Genomic DNA, 27,095 nt, shown 5'->3' with positions numbered 1-27,095 from the left:
CAGTACATGTCCGCTAGGGTCAGAATTCGCGTACCGTTGCGCCATGGCGGTGATTCCGGTTTTGCAAGGCGCGCGTGCGCGTACTTGGTGCAGTTAGCGTTGCCGTTCACTGCGGTGTCGCTAATGGCATCGTACTTTACGGTGACGGGTCATGATCGCAACGAGCGGTGTTCGATGGCGGTATTGCATTTCCGCCATCATTTTTCCATTTCCGCAAGGGTCGTAATGAGGCCCACTGACTTTGTAGAGGATATCTTAAAAGAAAAACCACCCTCAACTCAAGCGATACCTCTATTGAATTCTATCAAAAAGCGCATTGCTCCCTCTTTGTTAACTCCATCTCAAAGAATACCCTAAAACTGGAGCAGCTATAAGTATCCCTGCTTGTACACTTGCTGTCTAAGCAGTCTGCCATCTCCGACGCACAGCATCACTGCACAGCCACTGCACTCCAACCCCCTGCCTCAACCGCAGCCAATCTCCCACTGCCGGCGCTACTCGCCGCATGCACCGCCCTAGTGTACGTGCCAACCGCATATTTGGACTGCCCCCATGTTACTACGCTCGTTGCCCATGTCGGCCACCTTTAACTGTTTAATGCATTGCATCGCTGAGAATATGGCTTCTTTGCTCACAAACAACAGATCTAGTCCTATTAGCAGGCTGTACTGCAGGTCAAACACTTTATGTGCATTATATGATCTAGCCTTTTGCATTAAGCTAACCTGGCCCATCGTCCTTTACTAAACTGCCCACTGTGAAATAGCATACCCCACTGTAGCGAACTGCCTATCATGTAATAGCATACATCATTGTAGCAAACTGCCTATTATGTACTAGCATACCTGACTTCGGAAGGGAACTGCCTAGTGTGCACTAGCATACCCTACTGTAGCGAACTGCTTATTATGTACTAGCATACCTAACTTCTGAAGGGAACTGCCTAGTGTGCACTAGCATACCCTACTGTAGCGAACTGCCTATTATGTACTAGCATACCTAACTTCTGAAGGGAACTGCCTAGTGTGTACTAGCATACCCTACTGTAGCGAACTGCCTATTATGTACTAGCATACCTCGTTGTAGCGAACTGCCTATTATGTACTAGCATACCTCATTGTAGCGAACTGCCTATTATGTACCAGCATCCTTAACTTCTGATGTGAACTGCCTAGTGTGTACTAGCATATCTCACTCTAGCGAACTACCTATTATGTACTAGCATACCTCATTGTAGCGAACTGCTGCCTATTATGTACCAGTATACCTAACTTCTGAAGTGAACTGCCTAGTGTGTACTAGCATACCTCACTGTAGCGAACTGCCTATTATGTACTAGCATACCTCATTGTAGCGAACTGCCTATTATGTACCAGCATACCTAACTTCTGAAGTGAACTGCCTAGTGTGTACTAGCATACCTCACTGTAGCGAACTGCCTATTATGTACTAGCATACCTCATTGTAGCGAACTGCCTATTATGTACCAGCATACCTAACTTCTGAAGTGAACTGCCTATTGCGAACCAGCATACCACACTGTAGGGAACTAGACTATTGTGATCTAGCATACCTCACTGAAGTGTGCCAGCCTATTCCGCCTAAGTGACCCAGCTTACCATATTTAGGTGAATTAGCTCACTCTGCCCAAGTGAACCAGCACACCACTTCGCTCTCATAGCATCCTTCTGCAGAACCACACTAACAATGGCAACCATCCTACCACTATTTAACTCCGTCCTACGTCCTTCCTAGACTACAACCATCACGGCATCCACAACTACCACCCCCTAAGCATGTGGCAACTGTGGCTCGCAATGACCCTAAATAGGCCATCGCACCCAGCTCTCCCTTTAGCCCTATAGAATGGATTCGCCGATTTGCTTCACCTCCTACACCCTGGATCCCTTGCTCAGTGAAAGACAGAAACTTGAGACTCGGCTCCCGACTCCCTCTCCGCAGGTCACTCTCTAGAAAAGACCACCAGTCCTCATCTCCAATCCGGGCCACCAGACAGCCTAATCCCTAATACAAATCAAACTCATAATACAGCTGTTGAACGCCCTACCATCAAAGGCGCTCTCATCAATGCCCGGTCCTTGCTCGCACATGCGCTCGATATTGTTGACCTTATCTCATCTAATGACCTACACTTTCTGGCCATTAATGAAATCTGGCTGCCCAGGCAGCAGGCCGGGCACTATCCCTAGTCATACCAGACGGCTATTCAATAATAAGAAAAGCTAGAGACACAGGTAAAGGAGGCGGAGTAGCTTTCATAGCTAAAACCTCCTTAGGCCTCTTAGCCACCTCGTCTGTTTGCCTGCCTTCTTCTGAACTTCTAACAGTTAAGCTCGCTCTTCAGCGTCCCAAACAATCCGTATGCACCTTATCTACAGGCCTACAGGTCACATCTCCTCCTTCGAGGAAGACATATCTGACCTTCTAACTAACAACACCAAACCAGGATCTCAAATCATCCTGCTTGATGACTTTAACCTAGGCCTTGGCGATCCCAATGACTCAGATCCCTTATCCTTGGAAAACACTATCACTCAACTCGGCTTCAACCACATCGTCACAGCACCGAAGCATAATAAAGGCAGAACCCTGGATTAGTTGACAGACCATAATTGTGCTACTACCATCCTCAAAAACGAACCAACTGCCTGGTCCGACCACCACGTCATCACTTTTTCCATCCAAGGCAATGCCCCAAACAGCACTATTCCAACCATAGTTCCGCAAACACTTGCCAGGAACAATCGTAAGATAACATTGCAAAGCCTACGCCCTTGCATCCATAATATCCTTGTCCCTGCAAACTACATAGATCTGGATGCAAATAAACTTGTTGACCTCTACAACAAAACGCTTGAGGCAGCAGTAGACAACATCTTACCCATTAAACTTACCAAGCTAAACCAGTAGCCCATCTTAACAAATGGTTTACCCCTGAATTGAAAAGCCTCTGGAATGCCAAAAGAGTGGCAGAATCTTCCTGGAGAAAAACGCCTACCCCAGCTAACACAGCGCTCTTCTCTGCAGCTGCTTCCACTTACAAATCAGCCATCCTCTCAGCTAAGAAAGAAACCTATGACAATAGAATCGTCACTGCCAAATCTAGAACAAAAGAGCTTTTCAATATCCTTGGGGAATTTGAGTCACCATCCACTACCGTGGATTCCTGTGTGAAAGACACAGTCTGGTGCTCCAAAATTCAAAACACTAATACTTTCCCATCCCAGTGACACAAAGCCCCTACTTGCCCGCCCTTCTCCTTCTCTCCGGTTACTGCCACAGAAGTAGAAAATATCATTAAAGGCCTCAAGCCATCCAGATGCCAAGGGGATTTATGCCCAGCCACAATCATTCAGGATGGCGCTAATGACGTGGCCCCTTTCATAACAGCCATAATAAACTCTTCCTTCAAAACCAGCTCTGTACCCAACAGCCTTAAAGAGCCCTGGGCCATGCCCCTCTTAAAAAAAAAAATTTAGACCCTAACAATCCCACTAACTACAGGCCTATCACCACTCATCCCTACATCCTAAAAATCCTGGATAGAGTGACCTATTTACAAATTCAGAAACATCTGGAGGACAACAACTTATTGGGCATCAGACAATCTGGCTTTAGGCCAAGGCACGGAACAGAAACGGCCCTTCTGGACTTTAAAATCCAGATGGACGAGGCGAAGGATAACGGCAAGTTAGTCATACTCCTGCTACTTGACCTCTCAGCAGCGTTCAACCTTGTCGACCCCCAGATCCTCACTGAACATTTGACGTCAGCAGCCACCTTTTCTAGTGAGGCCTCCACCTGGGTACAATCCTTCCTGGCCAATCTCATGACCAGGGTCTTCTCACCTTCTGCATCAGTGGACTCCATCTATTGCGGCGTCCCACAAGGATTGTGTGTATCACCTACCCTCTAAAATATTTTTACAAAGCTTCTGTTTGACCGTCTCGGCAACTTGGGTGTCACATATATGAATGATGCTGATGACACTCAGGTTCTCATCACGCTTTCAGGATGCTACGAAGAGGACTCTAAACTGATTAATGGCCTATACCTGGAGATCCAGGCGTGGATTGCAGACCACAGTTTATGTCTTAATGATGAAAAAACTGAGCTGTTGATTGTCGGCTCTCTAAAACTTCTTAACAAATTAGACCCGCTTTATGCATCCATCATCATTGATGGAAACTCGATCAAAGTAGCCAAAGAAATCAAAACCTTAGGTGTATACCTGGATTCGACTCTCTCGCTAAAAAAACAAGTGAATGCTACTGCATCCTCCACAGCTTACACAAACAAGCTGATCAATGCATGCAAATGTTTCCTGTCGCCCAGTAGCTGCATTACCTTAGCAAGAGCACTAGTGCTTTCCAAAATTGGCTACTGCAACACCCTATTCCTAGGCACCTCTGAGCACAACCTGAACAAACTCCAGATTCTTCAGAACAATGCCTTAAGAGCGGCACTGAGTATTCCTCGATCCTCCCACATCACCAGCTTAGACAGGACGGGTTGCCAGTCAATTCGTCGAAAAAAATTGGTCGACCAGACAAATGGTCGAAGCAAATTGGTCGAAAACCATTTCGTCGAAATTTTTTTTTTTCTATTTTAACCCTTTTTTTTTTTTTTTTTTGGGGGGGTCCCCCCCCAACCCCCTTTTTTTCTCTAAAAACCCCTTTTTTAACTAAACGAAAACCCAAAAAATAAATATATAAATAAAAAAAAATTTCGACGAAATGGTTTTCGACGAAATTGCGTCGACCAAATTGCAGTCGACCAGTTTTTTTTCGACGAGTTGACTGGACACCGACAGGACGCTCATTGGCTCCCAGTACGAGACAGAATAACCCTCAGATCGCTGGTCATCACCCATAAGTGTCTATCGAACACAGCCCCAAGTCCCTTGCTGTTAAATTGAACAAACGCCAATCAGACAGACCAACCAGGGGTTTGTACTCGCACTGCCTCGCCATACCTAAATTTAACTTAAACAAAGCGGGCGGTTCTAGCTTCCTGGTCCTAGCTGCCAAACTATGGCGCGCTTTACCCCTAAACCTTGGAATGGAACCATCGTTCTGAACCTTCAGTGCCAATATTAAGATAGGGCTCGCCAACAAGAATTACTTAACGTCTGCTTAATACATCTCTTCTGTATCTCACTGTGTACTGTACCTCATCGTGTTTCAACCTGCGACCATTATGTAACCTTGGTCTTCTGCACTTATCTTTTTTTGTCTTCTGTAATTGTCCCTGTCTACCATAAAAATGTATGTAACCTGTTGAACTTGCTTAAGTCTCTGGCGACCAGTTACCTCAGGGTTTAGCGCACAGTATAAATAAAGAAACTAAACAAAAAAAAAAATACGAAACAAGAGCTGTAAATCCATTAGTCGAAAAGCTTTTTCGCCCCTCTCCAGACCCACTATATATATCCGCCGACATGCCACTCCCACCTCCCTAGTTGTCACAACTACAAGGAAGAGAGCCGGAGTACCCTTGTCTACGGCAGAGGCACCTCCATACAAGGACTGCAAGAAGTTATATGCCCTTGGAAAGCGCATTACAACATCAGCAACTTACTCCACTAGGATAGCTAACAACACCACATTGCTGTCCAATGGAATTTGCTCCAGCAGGAGGGCCTGCAAGAAATCCCAGAGCCGGCGCGATCACGCCTTCTGCCAGTTGTTTGAGAAGGGAGGCAGGACAATCAGAACATCCTTGAAAATGCCCTGGAAGCTGCAGAAACAGCAGGTCGAACACTGGCCCAAGGTACCCTGCTTAAAATGCATGCATGGCTCAAGAATTCGGGATTCAAGCCTGAGACGCAGGCATCCCTTATTAACAAGCCAGTTGAAGAGACTAACCTGTTTGGGAAGGCAGTAGATGAGGCCTTGGAAACAGCTAAAAAGGAACACAAAACCTTCAAGTCTCTAAACCAGATTATGAAAAGACCCTATCAGAAGCGAGGGTGGAGCTCTCGCCGCTCCCTTCGGGGACAATCCTTCTCACGTTCCCCCCACAATCATTACGGAACAGGGAATACACCTTGGTCCACTGGACAAGGGGCAACTGCCACCGGCCAATATCCACAGAGAGGGCAGCACCGTGGCAAGGAATGGGAATAACCTCCACCCCAAGAGGCTCCCCAGCTTCCACCCAAAAATGACTCGGCAGTCCGGGTCCCCTCAGATGCCTTCCCGGTCCGGGGACGAATAACATCTTTCTTTCATGAATGGGAGGAAATCACCACAGACCGGTGGGTGCTCAAGACCGTCACCAACGGTTACTGTATCGAGTTCAGCCGACCACCTTGATACCGACCACCAACGTCCAGATGCTTATCGCCAGAACACTTCAAGATCCTGCTACAAGAGGTGGAGATCCTGCAAGAAAAGGGCATGATAGAAGTCGTCCCGATTCTACAGGTAAACAAGGGTATTTATTCAGTGTATTTCCTTGTACCGGAAAAGGATCTCACCGTGCGTCCTGTGCTAGGCTTGTGCCCAGCGAACAAATTTGTCAAGCCAAAAAAGTTCAGAATGACAACACTGCAAGAAGTAATCTCTCTACTAACACAGGGGGGTTACATGGCAACATTGGACATGAAAGATGCATACTTTCATATTTCAATGCTGCCAGCGCAGAGAAAGTACCTAAGGTTCATGATAGAGGACAAACACTATCAGTTCAGGGTCCTTCCCTTGGGCATTGCCTCAACCCCAAGGGTATTTACAAAAGTGTGGCGGTAGTAGCGGCTCAGCTGCGCAGGCAGTCCATTCCATTCTATCCTTACCTCGATGACTGGCTAATAACAGGGCACTTGTACGGAACATGCCCATCAAACACCCAGAAGACGGTAGATCTACTCTTCAGTCTGGGATTCTCAATCAACGAGAAAAAGTCCAGCCTAGACCCCAGCCAAGTCAAACAATTTCTGGGGGGCTCTAATTCGAACAGAAGACAGCGTTGTCTTCCCCTCCAACGAGAGGGTTCAAAACATGCTGTTCCAGATCCTTCATTATGTGGCCAATCGCAAAGTGACTGTAGGCAAAGCCGTGCGACTGTTAGGGGTGATGGCCTCCTGCATTTACTTAGTCCCACATGCACGTTTTTGCGCATGCGCCCCATGCAAGAGTGGCTCAACAGACAATGGTGTAAGGCCAGGGGACAATGGGACAATCAAGTGGTTGTCTCGGCAGCCCTCAGTCTCTCTCTGCAGTGGTGATCGAGGGAAAACCTCTTACAGGGGAAAACCTTCACCAACCACGCAGTAGAAGCGACTCTCACCACTCTCACCACAGAGGCATCTTTCACGGGTTGGGGGCTCACCTCCTTCATCACACGGCGCACAGCGTTTGGTCCCCAGCAGTAGCATCCAACCACATAAACCTGTTGGAATTGTTAGCAGTGTTCAAAGGCCTGAAGGCTTTTCAAACACAACTACAGGGAAGGCAGTACCACAGCCATATATTACCTGAACAAACGGGGGCACGCTCTCTCCAGGGCTATCCAAACTGTCCCAGAACATATGGAGGTGGGCTCTCAAACACAAGATGTTCCTCCTGTCTCAACACGTTCCAGGGGAACTCAATCTTCTGGCAGACGTGCTCAGCAGAGACTTCCCACTACACACAGAGTATGAATGGATGGCAATTACACAAAGGCATCATCTCCAACGTCTTCGCAACAATGGGGCTTCCCAGAGATCAACTCTGGAGAATGCACAATGCCCAGATTACACCTCCAGGTACCACAAGAACCGCTCCAACGGGAACGGTCTCTGGATAACAAGGTCAGGGAAATATGTGTACGCTTTTCCCCCTGACTCCCCTACTCAACTAGATAGTGCACAAAATGCACCAGGAACCAGTCACAATGATTCTGGTGGCCCCAATGTTGGCCTGCCAGCCATGGTTCTCCCATCTGAAGGCAATGTCAATCTCTCCAATGAAGCTACCCTGCCCATACAACATGCTATCACAAGACATGGGGGGGACACTCCATCCATGCTCGCAAACTCTCAATTTAGCGGCCTGGCTCCTGAAGTCATAGAGTTCGGGCACCTCCAACTTCCTCAGAGATGCATGGACATACATAGAGAAGCAAGAAAGCCTAACACCAGACATTGCTACACCAATAAATGGAAACACTTTGTTATCTGCTGCAATTCCAAGAGCATCAATCCCATAGACTGCTCACCAACACATATTGTCTTATACCTGACTCATCTACTTGACTCAGGTCTGGTTTTTAATTCCCTGAAGGTCCACCTAGCTGCACTTTCAGCTTATACTACGTCCCAGAAATAGGTGTTGTGGTGGAAGTTCTCAGTGATCAAGACTTTTATGGAAGGGCTTAAAAGACTTAATCCCGCTATTTCAAACCCAGCTCCCAGATGGGATATAAATATGGTATTAACTAGACTAATGGGATCTCCCTTTGATCCTATGCACACGGCTAGCCTTAAAGCACTCACTTACAAGACCGCCTTCCTAGTGGCAGTCACTTCAATAAGAAGAGTTGGTGAACTACAGACCCTTTCAGTTCAAGACCAATTTGTCACAATTCACAAAGACAAGGTGGTTCTGCGCACTCACCCACGGTTTGCGCCTAAATTCATTTCAAAGTTCCATCTGAACCAATCAATAGAACTACCCACATTCTTCTAGAACGCCACTAACCGGGCAGAAAAAGCCTACATACTCTTTATGTGCACAGGGCAGTCATATATTAGTCCTTCGTGCTTCCTTGAAATCTCTTCTTCTCCATTCCCCACCCTGACACCCTTATCCCCTCCTTTCACCTCTCTCTCTTCCTGCATGTCTTCCCTTACTCACCTCTTCCTACCTGCTCCGTTTCCTCTCACGCTTCCTCCCCTCCTCTTGCATCTTCATTCTATTCCCCATCCTGTCTCCCTCTTCCTTCCCCTTCTTCACCCCCTCCTTTTCTCGTTTATCTTCATAGCCAAATTGAACTACATAATGTTTTGTTGGTTGGATTCATGTTTTGTAATTTGCTTCTACTGTTATCATTTTATATGTATTCTTGTTGTTATAATGTAAAGCGCTTTGGCGTAAAGCGCTATATAAACATAATAAACACAAATAAATACAAATATATTATATCATCTGCAAAAGACTAAACCACTAAGGAAAACAAACCAGTTTTTTGTTTCAGTGGCGGCTGGTAGAGAAGGGGACCCTGTCTCTGAATCAGCCATCTCAAAGTGGATTGTAAATTGCATCACACTCAGCTACACTCTTGCCAAGAGAGATCTGGCCATCAAGCCTAGAGCACAATCTACTCGGGCACAGGTGCTTCCATAGCATTCATTGCAAATGTTCCTCTCGAGTCCATTTGCAAAGCGGCAACCTGGAGTTCTGTACACACCTTTACAAAACATTACTGCCTAGATACTCACTCTAGATCTGATTCTCAGGTGGGACAAGCGGTACTAAGACATCTCTTTACTACTGTTCCTTCTCACATCTCACCACCAACTCTGGGTACTGCTTGCTAGTCTATGCACAGCATGTGATTCTAAGCAGATTCACAAGCATCAGAAGACATGCATTACTTACCGTAATAGCATTTCTGATGATTGATGGCAATCTGAGTCTTAATGCTGCGAAAACAAAAAAAATCAGCTTTTTTCAGCAATGAGCCTCCCATTAAATTTGCCCGAACTGGCAGTTGCCTGGCATAGAACAGTGTGTAAATCCTAGAGATCCTCCTACACCTCTCCCACATCCTAGAAATAATTGCAGCCACCCAAAACCCACAGGCAAAGGTTTCACTTGATAAAGTCCTCCTCGAGTGCACATTAGGTGCGCAAGCCCGAATCGGATCACATAACTGCACCGGAAGCAAAGAAGGTGTCTCCAAAGAAAGGCACAGAGCCTACGCACACCACATGTATTCTCTGTTAGCGAGTAAGTCCACTTACTGTAGGCCTCATATTTTGGAACACAGAACCTTCCAGCTGCCATTATTCCTGAGCTGACCCTGAATTTCATTATCTCGGAAACCCCACCACCTGAACGTACTTGGGATATATGGTCATGCGCATGGGGGTTGGTGGAGCCACTTGTCACACCCCAGTGAAATGATGAGAGAGAAGTAGGTGGCCAAGCCAAATAGGCCACACTGTGAGAGTGTTGTGCTAAGTCAAATGTATCCACTGGGAGAGTATAGAGCAAGGATCCTGCTGGCAACTGTGATGGGCACGGTGGAGTCATCACTGAGATCCCAGCGGCGACCTCCTCTCATGTGGCCAGGGGAGAGCAGCCGCTGCCTTAGCATGACCTTGGGGGTGGCTATATGAGGGAGGATCACATGGGAGGAGATGACTTACAGTGAGATGTCATGACTTCATCGGATGAGACATGGTATCTCCCATTTTCCCTTGAAGATAACATTCCCATATCTAATATCCTGATGGCCTCATGTCAGACATCTACTCATTCTACTCTATAGAATAGGGAAACCCCTTTGCCCAAACCTATAGACCAATTCTCCACCTTCGGTCTACCTTGTGAAACCTTTGAAAATACTTATTCACATTATCAGAATCAATTTGCAACCACAGACTCCATGTCACAGGACTCTCAAACTACTTGGATGAAGAAGATCAATCAAAGAATGCAGATTGCAGCATGCCGCTAGTGCAGCGAGCGCTCTAGTATTCACTCATGTGCACCTGAGCCCGGGAAGTCCAAAAGGCAGAAGCAAAGAGTCTGCGAGGTCTGCTGCAGCTGGCGAGAGAGAGCCCAACCACTCTGCGAGAACTGAGAAGGAGAAAGGCTGGAGCCAGCATAGTGGAGCCAGGAGGCTCACTGACGAAACAAGCTGCTGCACAGGAACATGCTGTGAGAACGCCAAGAGCCGGTGAGGACTCCAGAGCTTTCGCAGATGACCAACGGCATTACTTCACTTACCGTACCCGAGAAGGAAGCAGGCCATATCTTTCGAAGCCATGAGAGACGGAAGAAAGAAGCAGAGGCGGTTGCAACAAGTAGAAATCCTTTACTGTGAGAGAAACCGGGAATGCCAGTCAGAGCCGGAGAGTCTGCCCACAGGCAGTGGGAACGCCGGGGCATAACGGCAACCGCACCGAATGCAGATAGTTGTACGCAACGTAATTGAGAGAGAGGAAGAGAGCGAAAGGACATTATTTAAAGGGAAAGGAACCATGTATAAAACCCATACGAATATATGAATGGGTGCAATGAAATCAAATAGAAAACCCGAGTAAGATGATATATCAAGAGGATATGTTATCCAGCATGGTTGATACGGAATTCTGGAAGAGGGCAAAGGCCCATGATTACAAGTGTGTGAGAACAAGAAGCCCTGGCAGGAAAGTATACCAGACAGTTACAAGTGTGTGAGAACAAGAAGCCCTGGCAGGAGAGTATACCAGGCAATAGCCTGAAGTGTACACGATCCAAAGAAGTCCTGAGGGATAATGTCAGGACCAGACAAAGGATTGTGATAAGCAGGAGTAGAAAAACCATCCCGGTAGAAAGTTATACCAGAAATCTTGAAAGAGACAAAGTTACAAAGTCAGCCAAGTTCTTTGATTAAGGTGACTGTTGGGCAACAAAGGCACATATAATTGTTGTTTGTGAAATATTCAAGAACAAAGAAGAATCTAGGGGAAGGGATCCACTCTCAGGAACAAGGATTGTTGTTTTTGAAGAACTTCTGCGTTGCAGCCATTTATTCTTTCTTTATGAACGCATTTTACCAACCATCCATGTTTAAAGACATTCCCCCTTCACCTTAGTGTTACGTTTATATCGTGCGGGTGAGAATAGAACTTTGGACACAGGACTATTTGATTTGGACATTCTGACGCAGGCAGATCCCTAGTTTTGGTTTAGATAGGGAATTCCTCTTAGAACAGGGTCAGAGAGCCATTTTTTCTTTCTTTATGAACGCTTTTTATCAACCGTCCATGGTTAAAGACATTCCCCCTTCACCTTAGTGTTACGTTTATATTGTGCGGGTGAGAATAGAACTTTGGACACAGGACTATTTGATTTGGACATTCTGACGCAGGCAGATCCCTAGTTTTGGTTTAGATAGGGAAATTCCTCTTGGAACAGGGTCAGAGAGGCATTTTCCCAACCCCTTTTATTTTCAATAAAAGTCTTTAACCAAAACACGTCAAATTTGTTTCTGACTTTCATTCCTGCCTCCTCACACAACCTTGATCCAGACAATGTCAAGAGCCAGAGAATATTAAGGAGAAGGAGCAAGAGAATAGGCTGCTGGGGCACAAGCACAGATTGTGGTGGTAGCCGCAAAGCCACTGGTTCCAACAGGAAGTGAGCAACCCTGAGAACTTGAAACGAGACTAAGGTGTGCTCAAGTCCAGGTGGGTGACACTTAGTGTGTGGGGCGGGGGTATAATAACAGGAGCCTGAAAAGGACACTGGGGTTTGGGGGGACTACCGAACCAGGCCCTTTGGAAAGAGGTAGACAACTGTGTAGGCTTTTCCCAGCAAAAGTCTAATAAAACCCTTGGGATGAAGGGGAGCAATGTGACTTGCCCCAGTATGATTGGGCAATGTGACTTGCCTCGGTAAGATTGGATTGCACAGTGACAGAATCCCAGAGGTGCTGATCATTGGCCAAGTAAAGAAGTGGGCTGGGGAACCTACAATTCCTTGAGATTATGAGTGCTTTCAAGGAACTTTTTCCTGGATGTGGACTAGCTAACGGCATTGAATGGATCAGGGACTGCAGATAGCACCAATGACAGTAGGTGCTCTCAGCACAGGCCCTTTTCTCTTTTTTTGATTCATCCATCCCAACACGGTCACCTGAGCATCTGAGAATCTCTTATGGTGGACAGATATTCTCTCAGTCGGGGTTTCCCTCACTCCACCCTTATTCTAGCAACCGGGTTAAGAGGAAACAGGAATTATGTGGGAGCAATAAATCCAGAGGGAGACCAGGTAAATCCTTGGATTCTGAGATAGGACCCCGGACCTGTTCACACAGGGTCACCGGAAGCATGCATGCAGACTCACTCCCACATGTCCCGTGTCTTGGGCCATGCACCCTTGCTTCTGTCACTAGGTGTTGAGGAATCTACTGTAGGCTCTGTGACGAATCTAGGGAATTTGTCCCTTCTCCCCAAGGGGGACTGCCCCGCTCCCTGTAAGACTATGAAGGTGAGCCCACTTTGCAACATCCTCCCTAGGGGTCGATGCAAGTAGGACCTCACCAGGAGACCCTCCCCGTTTGGGGACAAGGATTCCTGTGAGGAACTCCGTGATGGCGTCTATGTGATGGCCTATATGGAATTATCTAACACTCCAAATCAGCATAAGTTCTATAACTGGGACAAGAGAAAGGGGACTTACCATTACCAAACAGAAAGAGAGCCTATCTCTTTAAATCAAAAACTCTGAATAACTGTGCTGGGTACGCTTAAAGAGGAGGTCAGGGGCGAGAGAGAGACACAATCAGGGCAAGGCCTCTGTACAGAGAACATCTGAGGAAGGTGGGGCCAACACAGGCCCCAGAGCTGCAAGTTTTAGAATTGCTTCAGAGAGGAGCAAGAGACGCTGAAGGGGCAGCATGTACGAGAAAGCAAAAGCTTGGAAGACAGCTTGGTGGCGGCATGACCATCCCTGCAGCATGGTGAACAGGCTGTTCCCTCACATACGCCAATACCACTGCATCGTCAAACCGAATCACGGGCCTAATACCCGTAACGACAAAGACGGCAGGAAGGAGAAGGAAAACGTCTGAAGTGGATGTCATGGAGAACAAACAGAGAAACGAAGAGAAGGAAGAAGAATTATACTCGTCCCAGTATAAATGGAGAGAGTGTGAAAATCCCATTGGTGAACTTGAACTGTATGAATGTGATAAAGAGAAGCGCATAATTTAGATGGATGGCAAGAAATAAAACTCGAACATTGTTACTCTGGAAAAAGGGGAAAATAACCCAGAGTCTAAGAAGCACAAATTAGAACACAATAGACGGAGATAATTGTGTACTAAAGACCTAAGGGGTCCCCTAGGATAGACTGCATACAAAGAAGTCCTGTGAATGAAAAGGTGAATCACAACTGTTTAGAAACCCAAACTGTCAGAGAAAAAGTCAATAGATCAGAACTCTCAGAATCCTGTAGGAAGGAGAAAATGATTCTGACCAGAACCAAGCAACCATTAATGAAAGGTGATAGAAAGTCTCTCGATCCCATCATCAACTAACACAAATGATCACGAGAGACTATTTGAGAATGGTATGCTAATCTGAAAAGAGAAAGAAGAGAAGACAAGTCCTGAAGCACAACCAACAGGAGAAGGGAGTCATTATCCTGACCTTAGTTGATTAAGTGTTTGGGTCAGTTAGGTTAGTTTTGGATGGCACACTGTTTTTCTTTGGACATTTATCCACGACTGACTAGCACCGTGGTTAGTAAAGTAGGTAGGGCCGCCCATTTATGATCAGGAAAGACAGGCATTCTTTATTCTTTAGTAGAAACATGTTACAAATGTCCTCAGAGTGTCTGTGTCCTTCTTCTGATCCGCTACAGCTCCATAACAAGGGAACACGATTTTGTGCAGAGGATTCTGCTTGAAAGATACTCCCTCTTCTTCAGACTTGTAGTGTTTCGGCAGCCAGCTAATAGTAGGTTAACTCCTAATGATGATTCAGATATTGGGACGCATGGGGATTTACTGTTACCACCATTTGGTCAGTCGGAATTACCGCCGGATTACAAATGGTGGTAGGCTATGTTAGTCCCCATTTATGGGAGTCCATAGGACTCCATGGGGATTTTGGCAGAATGACCACCAGCGATAATTCTGCCGGAAGGTAATTCTGCCGATTTAGCCTTTTTTTGTCTGTAAAGCAGAGTAATTACCACCAGCATTCTGCTGGAGGTTTTCATATGCCTTACCTCCAAACCCATAGTTCGATGGTGTGGTAATTCAGAGTTAATGCATAATACACTCTAGGTGTGTTGATGTAAAGCTGCACGCTAGTTGTGTGGATGTAAAGATGCACGATCCACTCTAGGTGTGTGGATGTAAAGATGCACTCAAAATGTTCCTTAATTTGGAGATACCAGTTATTTTGCAGGTTAGGAGGAAGTCTGAGGGCGGACCTTGGGACTGGTTGTTTATGTAAGCTAAGAGTAGGGTTAGGCATACAGTCCCCTTAGTAATTCCTTCAAGTCCATCTTCATTCACATATTTTTCCAGGGGTAAATCTTCTACATATTAGATGAGCCGGAAGGTTGTATTACAAACACTGAGCACAGTTACCCCTAGTGACCAGCATAGGATCCTATTTTGTGCGTATCGCTGCTACTTGGCTCATTTCGATTGATTTATCAATCAATATCACCTTTATTTGGCTCAGAGCATAAAAGAACATCAACACAGAACATTATAATGCATAAAAAGAAAAAAAGATGCATCAAAATGTATAAAAAAACAATTTAAAAGATAAAATCAGAATTTACATAAGGTGTAGTTCATCAAGTTCATCCAGATACAGAGGCAAATGTCTCATAGTAATAGTTGGGGGAGAGAAAGATAAAAAATGATAGGATGCTCGCAGCCCCCAAAATTCAGCACTACATAGTTTGGCAATGTGGCAAAATCAGCTTCCACCTAACTAAAAGAATGGGAACCAATGTGCCTTTTATTGTGTTTTAGGCGCAAAAAGCCAAGCACAATACGTATATTTAACTACCCTATAAACCCTTTCCGGATCATCAGTACTCTTACATAGCTCCAGGACCTCACTTGCAGTGGGAGTGCCCGAAGTTCTTAAAAAGGGTTTAAGATATAGAGATCTCTGTCCTCTAATTTTAGGACAGAAAAACAAGAAGTGGATAACAGTCTCTTCACAGGTGTTGCATGAAGGTCATCTGGCCAGGTTCCCTTGTCCCCACGGGTGACCTTCACACCTTCAATTTGCCTATTCTGAAGTTAATGTACAATGCACAGGCATAAGGAGGGTTCATCAAATCCATATATTTTTTCAAAACCAATGTAAGATTTTATTATTACACAATCCGGCACCAGCTTTAGATTCCTGCAGGCTGCCACCATTCTCTCTCTATAGAGTTCATCGTGTAATTTAGTTTTAGGACAGTATATTTGTGTGTGATATTAAAAGGGCAGAAACTCTGGTGCACTCTGCCCTTTCCACTCAGCAAACCGGTCTGGAGCCTGCTTGTGATCTCATTTTCGATAGCCCAAGTCTGGAGGTACTCTAAAATCACCTTTGCAAAAACCTTGCTTGAGCTGTCTAACAGTGATATTGGGCAGTAGTTTGCCGGGCACTTCTTCCTTCCCTGTTTATTATAAATGGGCACTATTTCTGGTAGCCACCATGATTCAGGAACAGAATTGTTTGTAACGCACGCTTTGAAGAGTTTTCAGAGGGCCGGAGCCCAAATGGATGGCTCCTCTTTATAAATGTCAATTGGCACTTCATCTGGGCCTGCTACCTTGCATGCCTTCTGTGAATTGATGGTCATTTTCACGTCTTCAATGCTAAATGTGAACCCACTCTCGCCCCCCATACCCCCCACCACACCACCCGGTTGGGGCACACTAGCATCCCTCATTATATTATCATTTATATTTGTTAATTTTTAGTTTGGGCTATTTGCTGCCATTGCACGTGTTGTCTACATGCCAACAATATTGGCATTAGAAGTGAAGATATGAGTGAGGTAAGATTTGAGGAGGGATACTCCGCCTGTGCACGTTTGGAGTTTTACCCACTAGGTGACCACCCATTGCCATGCTGGTCTCTATGGCCCATCCCACTCACTGCCTGCCGCTCCCCACCTAAAACACTCCCTTACCTGATGTCATGTCCTGGGCAAGAAATAGTTAATGTCAGGACGAAAGTGTCCTAGGAAGCTGCGTCACGCTGGGGGAGCCGAATGGGCTCCCATAGCTGAGCACATTCACACTGGGGAAATGCGCGCATAGGCAGTTCCCGACAAGAGAAATAAAGACGTTTTGCCATGTCAACACAGCTCTGTGTCCTCATTTTCTCTTGACTGCGCCGTGATGCACATGCACTACACCTGGGATCTCTTTCAGCTAGCTCTATGCTTTTAAGGGGATGTTAATGTTATTTCTGAGTAGTCTTCTGAAAGGTAATGGCTTAATTGCAGAGTAAACCTACAAATATCTAAAAGTATGCCTTCAGCCACTTGATTTATAAGCAGTATCTGTGTCCTTGCATCTCTTGCTTGCAGGGAATTTCTGTTAAAAACAAGAATTGGCAAAGCTGCCAGTTTTGGCTAATGCATAGGCATTAAACACGCATTAGACTGGCACTCCCATAATATGCACAGAAACTCCATTTGTCAGCTCTTGTCAGTTTTATGGTCAGCTATTAACATTATGGTAGTGCTCTGGATATGTGTATCTTATCCATACACAAAAAACAAAACTGTTGACTTTACCGACGCTTGTTAATGTCAATATACATCTGTCCTCCCATCTCATGGCGTGGCTTGGTCCGTGTGCTTTGTAGGGCGGCAATGCCCTCTTGCAGCGTTCTTACTGGGGGTCATGGAACGCCATCCTTGCTCGAGCCACTCCTATTTGCGGCTTCTGCAGGGATCTTCAACTGGTGGTTTTCCAGATGTTTTGGATTTTGACTCCCTGTGATCCCACACCATTTACTCTACTGCTTAGGGCTGATTGGAGTTGTAGTCCAAAACATGTGGAGATCTAAGAGGTTGCAGACACCTATTATAGGGTAAGACACAAAGAAACATTTTTAAGGCTGAAACTTCTGCTGTTTACCAATTTGAATGCTGTCTTGTGAATGCTGTCTTTTTTTTAACAAGTTTCCAATATGTACTAATTTGTACTGATTTTGGGAAATCTTACCTGTCTGTTTCTTTTGTGCATCCATTGATTAATTTAAAGAAAGAATCCTACCCACAGAATATGATGATTGTGAAAACTGCTTCTGTTTTTAATTGTCTAGGTCTCACTATACTTACTTCCCGTTTTCCCTCGGACCACGTTCCTGCATTGGACAGATATTTGCTCAGGTAAGACATTAAAACAAAGATACTCCAGTCTTTGATTACATATTGTCTTCAGCCAGCCTGGAATTGTCTCCCTAGGTGTCTGTTAGCAGAATACTGACTCCCTAGAGGAGGACCTTGTTATCTAGTGTCAGAGATGGAGAGGAACACAGAATCTTTCCCCGTTGTTTAGTTTGTGTTTTGTGATAGAACCATATTTTTTTCTAAAGATTCTTTATACGTTTTGGCTATAAGGTAGTGCTACACCTATAAGCAGAAATGATTGCTCTGGAGTACGGCTAAGGGGAGATGGCAAATAAGGAGGCAGAAAAAGCTTATAGTTGGTGTTTGGCTATTTACTCACCCATTGACTGACCACGACCATGCTAATCGCTAGGCCATTCTCACCCCCTTCCTGCCTCTCCCTTCCCAAAACACACTGTCCTGGGATAGAGGTGAGCTTCCTTGTCAATCCTTAACATAAATTATTGCACCGGAAGTCCCTGCCAGTGTTTCTTTAAAGTAGTCTTCTGAAAGTTAACGGTTTAATTGGAGCTGGAGCTGTAAACATGCTAGTAGTGTAATAAAAATGTCTTAACCAGGCCTGCCTTCAACCACTTGATTTATAAGCACTATGTGTGTCCCTCACTCAAGTAGTGTTTAAAACATGCATCGGCAAAGCCAACAGTTTTGGCTCGTGCATAGGTATTAGAAAGGCATTTGCCAGGCACAGCTACAATATGAACCGATGCTTGCACCATTTGGCAACTGCTAACATTAATGGCCAGCTAGTACCATTATGGCAGTGCCTGGCAAATGCCTTAGCCATCTCTACACAAATGCCAAAACATTTGACATTGACAATGCTTGTTTCCTATGTGGTGTTGGATCTGGCTTAACCTATGAGTGTAAATTCTCAGAATTCCACAAGCTGTGATTTATTATCCCTTTAAATTACTCTGCAGCCTCATCGTTATCCTGTACAGAGTACTATACAAGGCAAGGATAAGCTAAGCCCTGCAACGTGGTGCCGTTGGGTGCATGAGATCTCTGAGGAAATCCCTGAGAGTGTGGCCACTCCTGGGGCCGACGAGAGTGGTGCAAAGGGCATCGTGCACCAGGATCCAGAATGAGGTTAAAGTCAGAGAAATGGTCACAAAGTGAGCTGAGAGATTGGCCTGGCTCCAAGTAATTGATTTTATTCAGGGATATGGGGGGGCACTCTGAAGGGGGATTCAGAGTCGCAAATTACCTGTGAGCCCTGCACTACATAAAAGGTGAAACCAGGAGGTAAATAGTTAGTTCAGTGTTTCCCACCTGCTGACCTGCACCTGCCCTGGACACCAGCAGAGCCAGATATTCTAACATTTTCCAGCTCTAGACTCTGAGTCAGAATCTTAAACCCAAAATCTGTTGCAAGTAGTACTTGGCTGCTATTCAGTTAACTATTAAAATACCTTGGGCCTCATTCCGAGTACGGCGCTAACCAATGGCGCTATTAACGCCTTGGTTGACGCCGTACCCGGACCGGCAGCGCCTTGGTGGATGGCGGAATTACCGCCCCATTCCAAGGTTGGCGGGGCGGTAATTCCCCAATCCCCATTTACCCTTCCCCATTCCCATTCTTGCCCCATAGGGCATAATGGGAGTGGGGAAGGCGTCAATTACGCCACCGTAAATTACGGTGGCGTAATTAACATCAAGGTCCCTTAGCGCCATGGTTTTTAACACCTGCTAAAAGCAGGTGTTAAAACCGCCATGGCGCAAAGGGAACTCGGAGTATGGCGGTAAGGGATTACCGCCACCGCTCTCGTTAGCGGTGGCCGCTATCCCTTACCGCCATACTCGGAATGAGGCCCCTTGTCTTGGAAAAACTGGTTATTTTTGTTTGGCTTTATGTATTATACAACTTGAAATCCTGATGGGTTTTCAGGATATCCCTCATTAATATTCATGAGAAACAATGTGCATACATTTAGAATCATTGCATGCAAATTTATCTCATGAAGATTAATGATGGGTATCCTGCATATGTGCTTCTTGTCTAACACATCTATGTCATGGTCTCAGTCGTGATGTCATCAGCTTTTTGCACAGTCAGTCTACTTGCTCCATTGACTACAAATGTATCTCTTCAACACCGTCAACAGGATAGGATCTAAATGGCTGTCTGAGTGAGTACCGTTTCTCACATCTGCAGTACATCGGCGATGGGGAGTAGGGGGCCAGGAACAATGTATACCTTTCATTACTGTGATGTTAAGATGAGGGCGGGCCCGGTGCAACCAGGGCCATGTTCATGTCCCCCTCTTCAATCCCTCCTGTCGTCGATATATCAACAACACTTCCTTGGAGGTTCTGCCTGTTAATGTATGGCTTTGGAATCCATACTTTCGCCACTCCTCCCAGGTGTCCTTCATACTTCACTTGTTCGTCGAAACCCCAGGTCATATAGCAGCAGTCCCCATCGGGTTTGCCCCATACCCAGTGTCCCATGTAGTTGTGTGATTCTGGGGTAAATGAAATCCTTGTGCCTGGAGGGAATATGGGCATTGCTTCAAGTGTGACTGTAGTACTCTCTCCGTCTGCCTTTGTTTCTACATCCAATAATATTTTCATCCCTATTGTCTTCTGGGTAGTCCTCTTGCACTGGGTTATGGCTACTATAATGACACAGAAAGCGATGAGCACTAGTACCAGGGCAGCTACTAGTACCTTCAACCCGTTGGCCATCCGTGATGGTATCCAGGAAAAGATGTATGTCAGCCAATCTGTGTCTTCCCCCTGCTGTGCTTGTTATGTCGTCCATCTGGCATGTAAGTCTGATAACTGCATGATGGCGTCTGTGAGGGTTCCATTGGGCCTCATTACGATTGTGGCGGTAAGGCAACAACGGTGCTGGTAGTGCTACTGGCGCCTTTGTTACCATGCCATCACATTATGAGTTCTGCTCGCAGGTGCCGCTCTGCATGCCTGGTAAGACCAGGCGTACAGAGCGGCACCTGCGAGCAGGACTAGATGGTAGCAACAATACCATTATGAACGGTACTGCTGCTAACATCCTCCCCATTCCCATTGAGCACTATGGGGATGAAATGGGAATGGGGAATAATTATTACCAGCGCCCAGAAAAGGGCAATTACCGGGTCCGCCAAGGTCGGCATGACCCAGTTAGTGCCCTTTTCTGGGCGCCGGTAAAAAAATCATTACCGGCGGCAGCCGTGCCCTTAATAAGGGCACTGCTACCACCTGCCTCGTAATGAGGCCCATTGTCTCCATTGTGAGCAGACACATAGGTGCAGCAAGACGGGCCTATCTTTGTGCACACTCCTCCTTCCACAGCTGTGAGGCGATCCAAGACAAATCTGCTTTGGAGGGTCATCAGCCTGACATCTCTCAGTTCTTCTTTGATAGAGTTGAACCCATTTACTGTCGAATGTATTGTCTGGACCCCTGGGACATCTGACGCGAAAAACATTTCAAACAGCCTGTGTTCTGGTGGTATCACATCGAGTGCTTCTTCCATCATTGTAGAAATATAGTTTCCTCTCTTTACTTTTGTCAGCTCCACAGATCTTGTCTTCCTCTGGTGTGCATCCATTTTGGGAAACCCGTCTACTTGTATGTCCTTTTGAGGCACCACTAAGGCTGGTGTATTCAGCTGTGCTAGAGAACATATCCCTCCCCAGTTCAGTGGTAGTTGCATGTATGCCTTAGAAACATAGGCCCAGTAGATGTCCATTATTACTGCAGTGCCAACCTTCATACCCAGTCTCCTTGATGTTCGTTTGCATCCTTTGTTCACCCAACCTTGACTGGTCCATCATTCTGTAAACACAGGGAAGCATTCAAAAGTGATATTAGTGACATAGGACCTGCTTTGTTCTCAACCTATGTGAGCAGCCTGGCACTTGCCATTAATTCTTTGAGGAAATCATCATTTTCCTTCTGTACCACTTCTCGGGGAACCGTCAGGAATGCCTGTGCTTTACACCCCATCATCCTTTCCATCCATCCTTCTACTGTGACCACCTGTCAATACACTAACAGTTGAGGTCTCTCCCAGCATCCTGACAGTCCTCCTGTTTCTCTATTCCCTGTTTTTGGGCACTGCAACTTCTTTTGTGTCCCTATCCTGGCTTGCCCTTTGTTTAGGCCATCCAAAATATCTATATCGTTTTATCTGAGCTCCAATAATCGTCCATCATTGTTCGAGTTGTGATATAGCTGTCCTTATACGGGAACATCTTTTGTGACATCCATCACAGTGTGGCCCATCTTCCTTGAAACTGCCCTCTTGTAGTGCAGAGCGCTAGGTGCATAAGGCAATGTGCTCTGGCTGCTGGAATCGTTGTGGCTATGAATGTTCTGGAGGCACTCATGGCACAGGGGGTAAGAGAGCACACATAGCAGCTCTCCTTTGTGGTCTCTCTTTCCACCTTGGTCATGTGCTGGTACCATATATTGTTGGTGACGTGGGCCAAATCTGTTGGTGTTTGCGCTTCGCCTGAGTCTTTTTACTTCTCGGACAGCGCTGGTGACCAGTTCAGGCATAGCTTCAGTTACAATGGGAGTAGGGGTTGTGTTAGCATATACCTCAGTGTGCTTGTAATACAATGAAGCACTTTGCAAGGCAAGGAGGTTAAAGAGGGGAGGATAGCGCAGGGGCAACATGCTCGCCTTGGAAGCAAGATGACACAGAGCAACACAGGTTTGATCTCTGGGTCCGTGCTTAGAAACCTCTGGGTATTAAGCGCTTTATAAATAACCGATCATATCATATCATAACAGCAGAATGCAAAAAATGTAATACAGTGGCTCTTGCTGCAGTGTCCATGTTTGCATATGTGTGTGTACACTCTTGCTGTTGTCACAAACTCTAAACAAGCACTTACCAATACTCACAACCTTTGGAATTACCATTATTGAAGGGGTCAGTTTCTCCTGTGATAATATTGTGCTAATGCAGCAATAAAGAGCCTTTCAGAAATAAATTGCAAAGCAAGGCAATAATAGGCATGTTATTTCTTGTCAGAATTGGATAACTGTGTGCTACGTAAATAAGAAAAGCAAAAACAAAAAAGAATTCTGGTATCATTTGGCCTTAGTTTCTATGAGTTCATAAAGTGCTTTTTCTTTTGTCATGCAAGTATACAATTACTTGTCGAGACTCAGTTTGCATAAACGCTTTGATTACCTAGTGTGCCTAATCTAACTTTCTGTATGCTCCTGTCTAGCTCTGGTCCTTGAATTTGTTTGAATCTGTCACTGTTCCTCTTCTTCTTGCTGTATGCAGTCTATGTGTTGGGCCAGGGGGAGTCTCGCCTCAGCAGGGCTTGACGTATCACAGATAATTCCAAGCTTTCTTTCCTACCAATTTAACAGCCTTATCTGTTGCTTACTCTACTGTAAAGGGTCCCTCGCAACATGGCTTAAGCCATGTTCTATTGAAGCTCCTCAACAAAACTTGGTCCACTGGATAAAGAAGAGGGGCCTGGAGCAGTACGTGTAGTTCTATTGGTGTGCCATCTTCATCATCCTCTCCGACCTCTCCTGTTGCGATTTCAGCAGTTGAGAGATAAAAGAAGCAAGATATTTGCACATTCCATTACCATTATGGGCATCCGTCAGTGCTCTAATGGGAGGAGCAAGTGGGAAGCGCATGCGTCGTCCTGTCACCACCTCATGAGGAGTTAAATGGGGGTCAAATGCAGTCTGATTGCGCAATGCGAACAATGCTATGGGCAGGCAATGAAGCCACCCCTTTAGTGTCATTTTTACTTTTGCAATTTTTCTTCGAGTAGGCAATTGAGGCATTCACAAAACACATTTGCTTGCGGATGATAAGCGCAGGCAAACCTTTGCTTAATCCCCAGCAGGGCTGTGATATGCTCAAACATTTCATTTATGAAGTGAGGTCCGTTGTCAGATCGCAGGCCCTCGCACATACCCCACCGAGGAATTTAGCCATACAAAGCGCATTTGGGTGTGAGCAAGAACCAGCTTTGATCCAGCGAGAAAATGGGTACACCACTACGAGCATGTACCTGTAGCCATTACAATTTCGAATCATATCCACATAATCTATATGGAGATGATGGAAAGGCCCATTAGGGTGCGCTATTGCTCCTCTCACTACATGCAACGTGTGTTCCTGCAGTAAACCTCTGACATATTGCTCCTCTCACTATATGCAAAGTGTGTTCCTGCAGTAAACCTCTGACAGATAATACATTTATTCAGAAAGGTGGCAATATGGTGTGCCAAGTTGGGACAGAACCAATCTTATGCTATATGTGCGGCATATACTAACATCTTTACTAAGGTGGGTTGGGTAATGGAGCTGCGTAAGAGCTACTTGCAATAATGTAAGGAGAATAACCAGCTTTCTGATGCTCTGCTGTCACCACATAGCATCTGTGGGGGATATTGAACACCCCATCCTTATCCATAATTCCTTCTCTTCTGTTGGTGCTCATCTGTGAAGTTCTAATATTTGGGTAATGTGTAATGAACTATACCCTGCTCGCAATACCATGATAAGCACTTGCGTGCAGGCATTTATTGAGTGGATGTGGAACTCATTTATTTTTAGAAAATATGCTGCTCGCTTTCCTTCTGCGATTTCGTTGCCACAAGAAACCACATCCTCCCCCTTGTGTGGGCTTGGCACTTCACTGCAGCAATTGCTGATGGGAGATGTAGTGCATATATGAGCCTATCCAACAGAGGTGCGTGCTCCACTTGCGTGCCACCAGCACATCGAAAGCCCCGCATTTTCCAACATGACATTCATGCATGTACTGTTGTCGTCACATAGGCAGAGTCGGAGTACACTGTGATATCCTCGTCCTTGTGTACCTCTAGCGCTATTATAAGTGCAATAAATTCTGCTGCTTGCGCTGAAAAATGCAAGGGCAATCTCACACTCGCCACGACTTCAAATGTCAAGTATGTAGTTCTCCTGTCGTCTGGTCAATTGTTGAGGACCCATCAACCAAGAGTACTTCCTCGCCCCAATGGCATTTTCTCTCGCTCTTAAAATGTCATCATACTACTCTGTGTACGTGGTACAGTCATGTACCTTTTTATTTTTTATTTATTGTTCGGTTGTTAGGCGCTTCTACAAAAAGTAAATACTGGTTCAAAATGCACACAGGCCAACAGTGAGGGGACAAGGGAAATTGAAACTATTTAAAAAACATAAAATATTACATACAGTGAGGAGGGGCGAACATACTATGCCTTGTGAATGTTCATAATGTGCAAGTGTAGACGGGAGGGGGAGTGGGATAGGTGCTGGGGTGCTCATGGGTGAGCAACAGGTGAAGTACAATGAAAGGTAAGTATGAGCCTCCATGGGGGAGGGTGAGCTGAGGCAAGTGCTGAGGATAGACAGAATCTCGGGGTGATTTGGCCCTCTTCTAGTGGCTCTGCTATGAATGTCACTGGGTTTACAATTCTACACCTCACTACTTTTACTGCTGAATTCGAGATAATCAGCTCATATCCGGATTCTCCCTGTGTACAGAGTAGTATAACAGCCCATTGTGACACTTGCTAATTTTTCTACTGCAAAGGCTGCAGCAGCCAATGCTAGTTCGCAAGGATAATGGCCTCTCATCTCTGGATCTAAATGCCCACTGTAGAAAGCTATCGGTTTGTGCCCTAAGGTAGTCTTCTGTGTGAGCACTGCTGTCATCACTACTCCATTTGTGTACGAAAACAAATACAATTTTGCACTGTAGTCAGGAATTCCCAGGACTGGGGCCATGCATATTGCCTCTTTTAGTTCACCAAATGCTTCTGTCATCTCCCCTGTCCATGTTAGTTTGCCGTCTCCCCTCTGATTCACCCTGAGCCCGTTTAAAAGAGGTGTAGTGTTAGTACTGTAGTGGAATACCCAGGCTCTGCAATAGTTACAGAGACCTAAGATTTGCCGCATCTCCCTCACCGTCTTAGGTGGCGATGTTCTGAAAATCGCCTCTGCTCTTTCAGGAGTCACCTTTCTACCCTGTTGGGATATTAACTGTCCAATGTATAGAACCTCCCTCTGGCATTACTGTAGTTTTGCCCTGTCCACCTTGTACCCCTTTCTGCCAATACTGTCAACAGATGCACTGAGTCTTTTTGACACTGTTCTTCCAATTTGCTACATAGTAAGATGTTGTCCACGTGCTGAATAACCGTGCTATCTAAATGGACATTACCCAGGTCCATTTGAAGGACCCTATTGAATATAGAAGGCGATTCACTGTACCCTTGTGGTAGTCTCGTGTGTTTCCACATTTCATTTCTATATAGGAACAAAGTAAATCCTATGTCTTCATGAACTGGGATAGACAAGAAAGCATTCTACAAGTCTATCACAGTGAAATTAGTTGCATCTGATGGAACACTGCATAATATTGTCGCTGGATGGGGAACTAAAGGAAACTCTGCTTTGACAATATTGCTCAAAGGGCGCAAATCCTGAATAAAACACCACATTCTCCCAGTTGCCTTCTTCACCGGGTACATGGTTGTGTTACATTGAGATTCTGATGGTACTAAGATTCCCTGGTGCACTACCGCAGAGATTGTATTGAAAATGTTTTGCCTGCTTCCCTAGATAGAGGGTATTTCTTTGCCCTCTGCAGAATCACCCCTGGCTTGAGCTTGATTTTAACAGCTCCTACCCCTTTCAGCAAGCAAACGTCATATGGGCTGTTGTTCCATAATATGCTCAGTACTTGTGCTAGGTCTTCCTCAAGAAATAGAGGTGGCACATTTTTCATCAGGGCATCCTTTGTGGGACTTCCCTGTAATGGATTCTAACTGTGAGAAACCAAAGGGTGTCTCACCTACTAGTCCCCGGGGAACTCTCTCTCAGGTGGCCAGGGCACGGCCATCGCCTTTGGATCTAGACCCTGGGGGTGGACCAGTGTGGGAGGATCACCTGAGTGAGTGGTCTTCGGAGTGGGGGTGAGGCACCCGATGGTGAGACGCGGCATTGCCCCCTTTTTTGTACACCTAACACATCTTAAT

At 45.7% G+C, this 27,095-nt stretch overlaps 1 protein-coding gene across 1 annotated transcript in view; it reads left to right on the top strand.

Moving 5' to 3' along the window:
• The window catches only part of LOC138526943 (cholesterol 24-hydroxylase-like), a 309,716-nt gene that overhangs the window by 240,977 nt on the left and 41,644 nt on the right, over window positions 1-27,095 (top strand). The window contains exon 14 of the mRNA XM_069637836.1: window positions 18,026-18,092. Coding sequence (XP_069493937.1) covers window positions 18,026-18,092 — 67 coding nt within the window. The remainder of the gene's footprint in view (window positions 1-18,025; window positions 18,093-27,095) is intronic.

This window comes from Ambystoma mexicanum, chromosome 14 (assembly GCF_040938575.1).
Source record: "Ambystoma mexicanum isolate Mex_15411 chromosome 14, UKY_AmexF1_1, whole genome shotgun sequence".
Classification (NCBI taxonomy): Eukaryota; Metazoa; Chordata; class Amphibia; order Caudata; family Ambystomatidae; genus Ambystoma; species Ambystoma mexicanum.
This window is presented reverse-complemented; position numbering and strand designations above follow the sequence as displayed.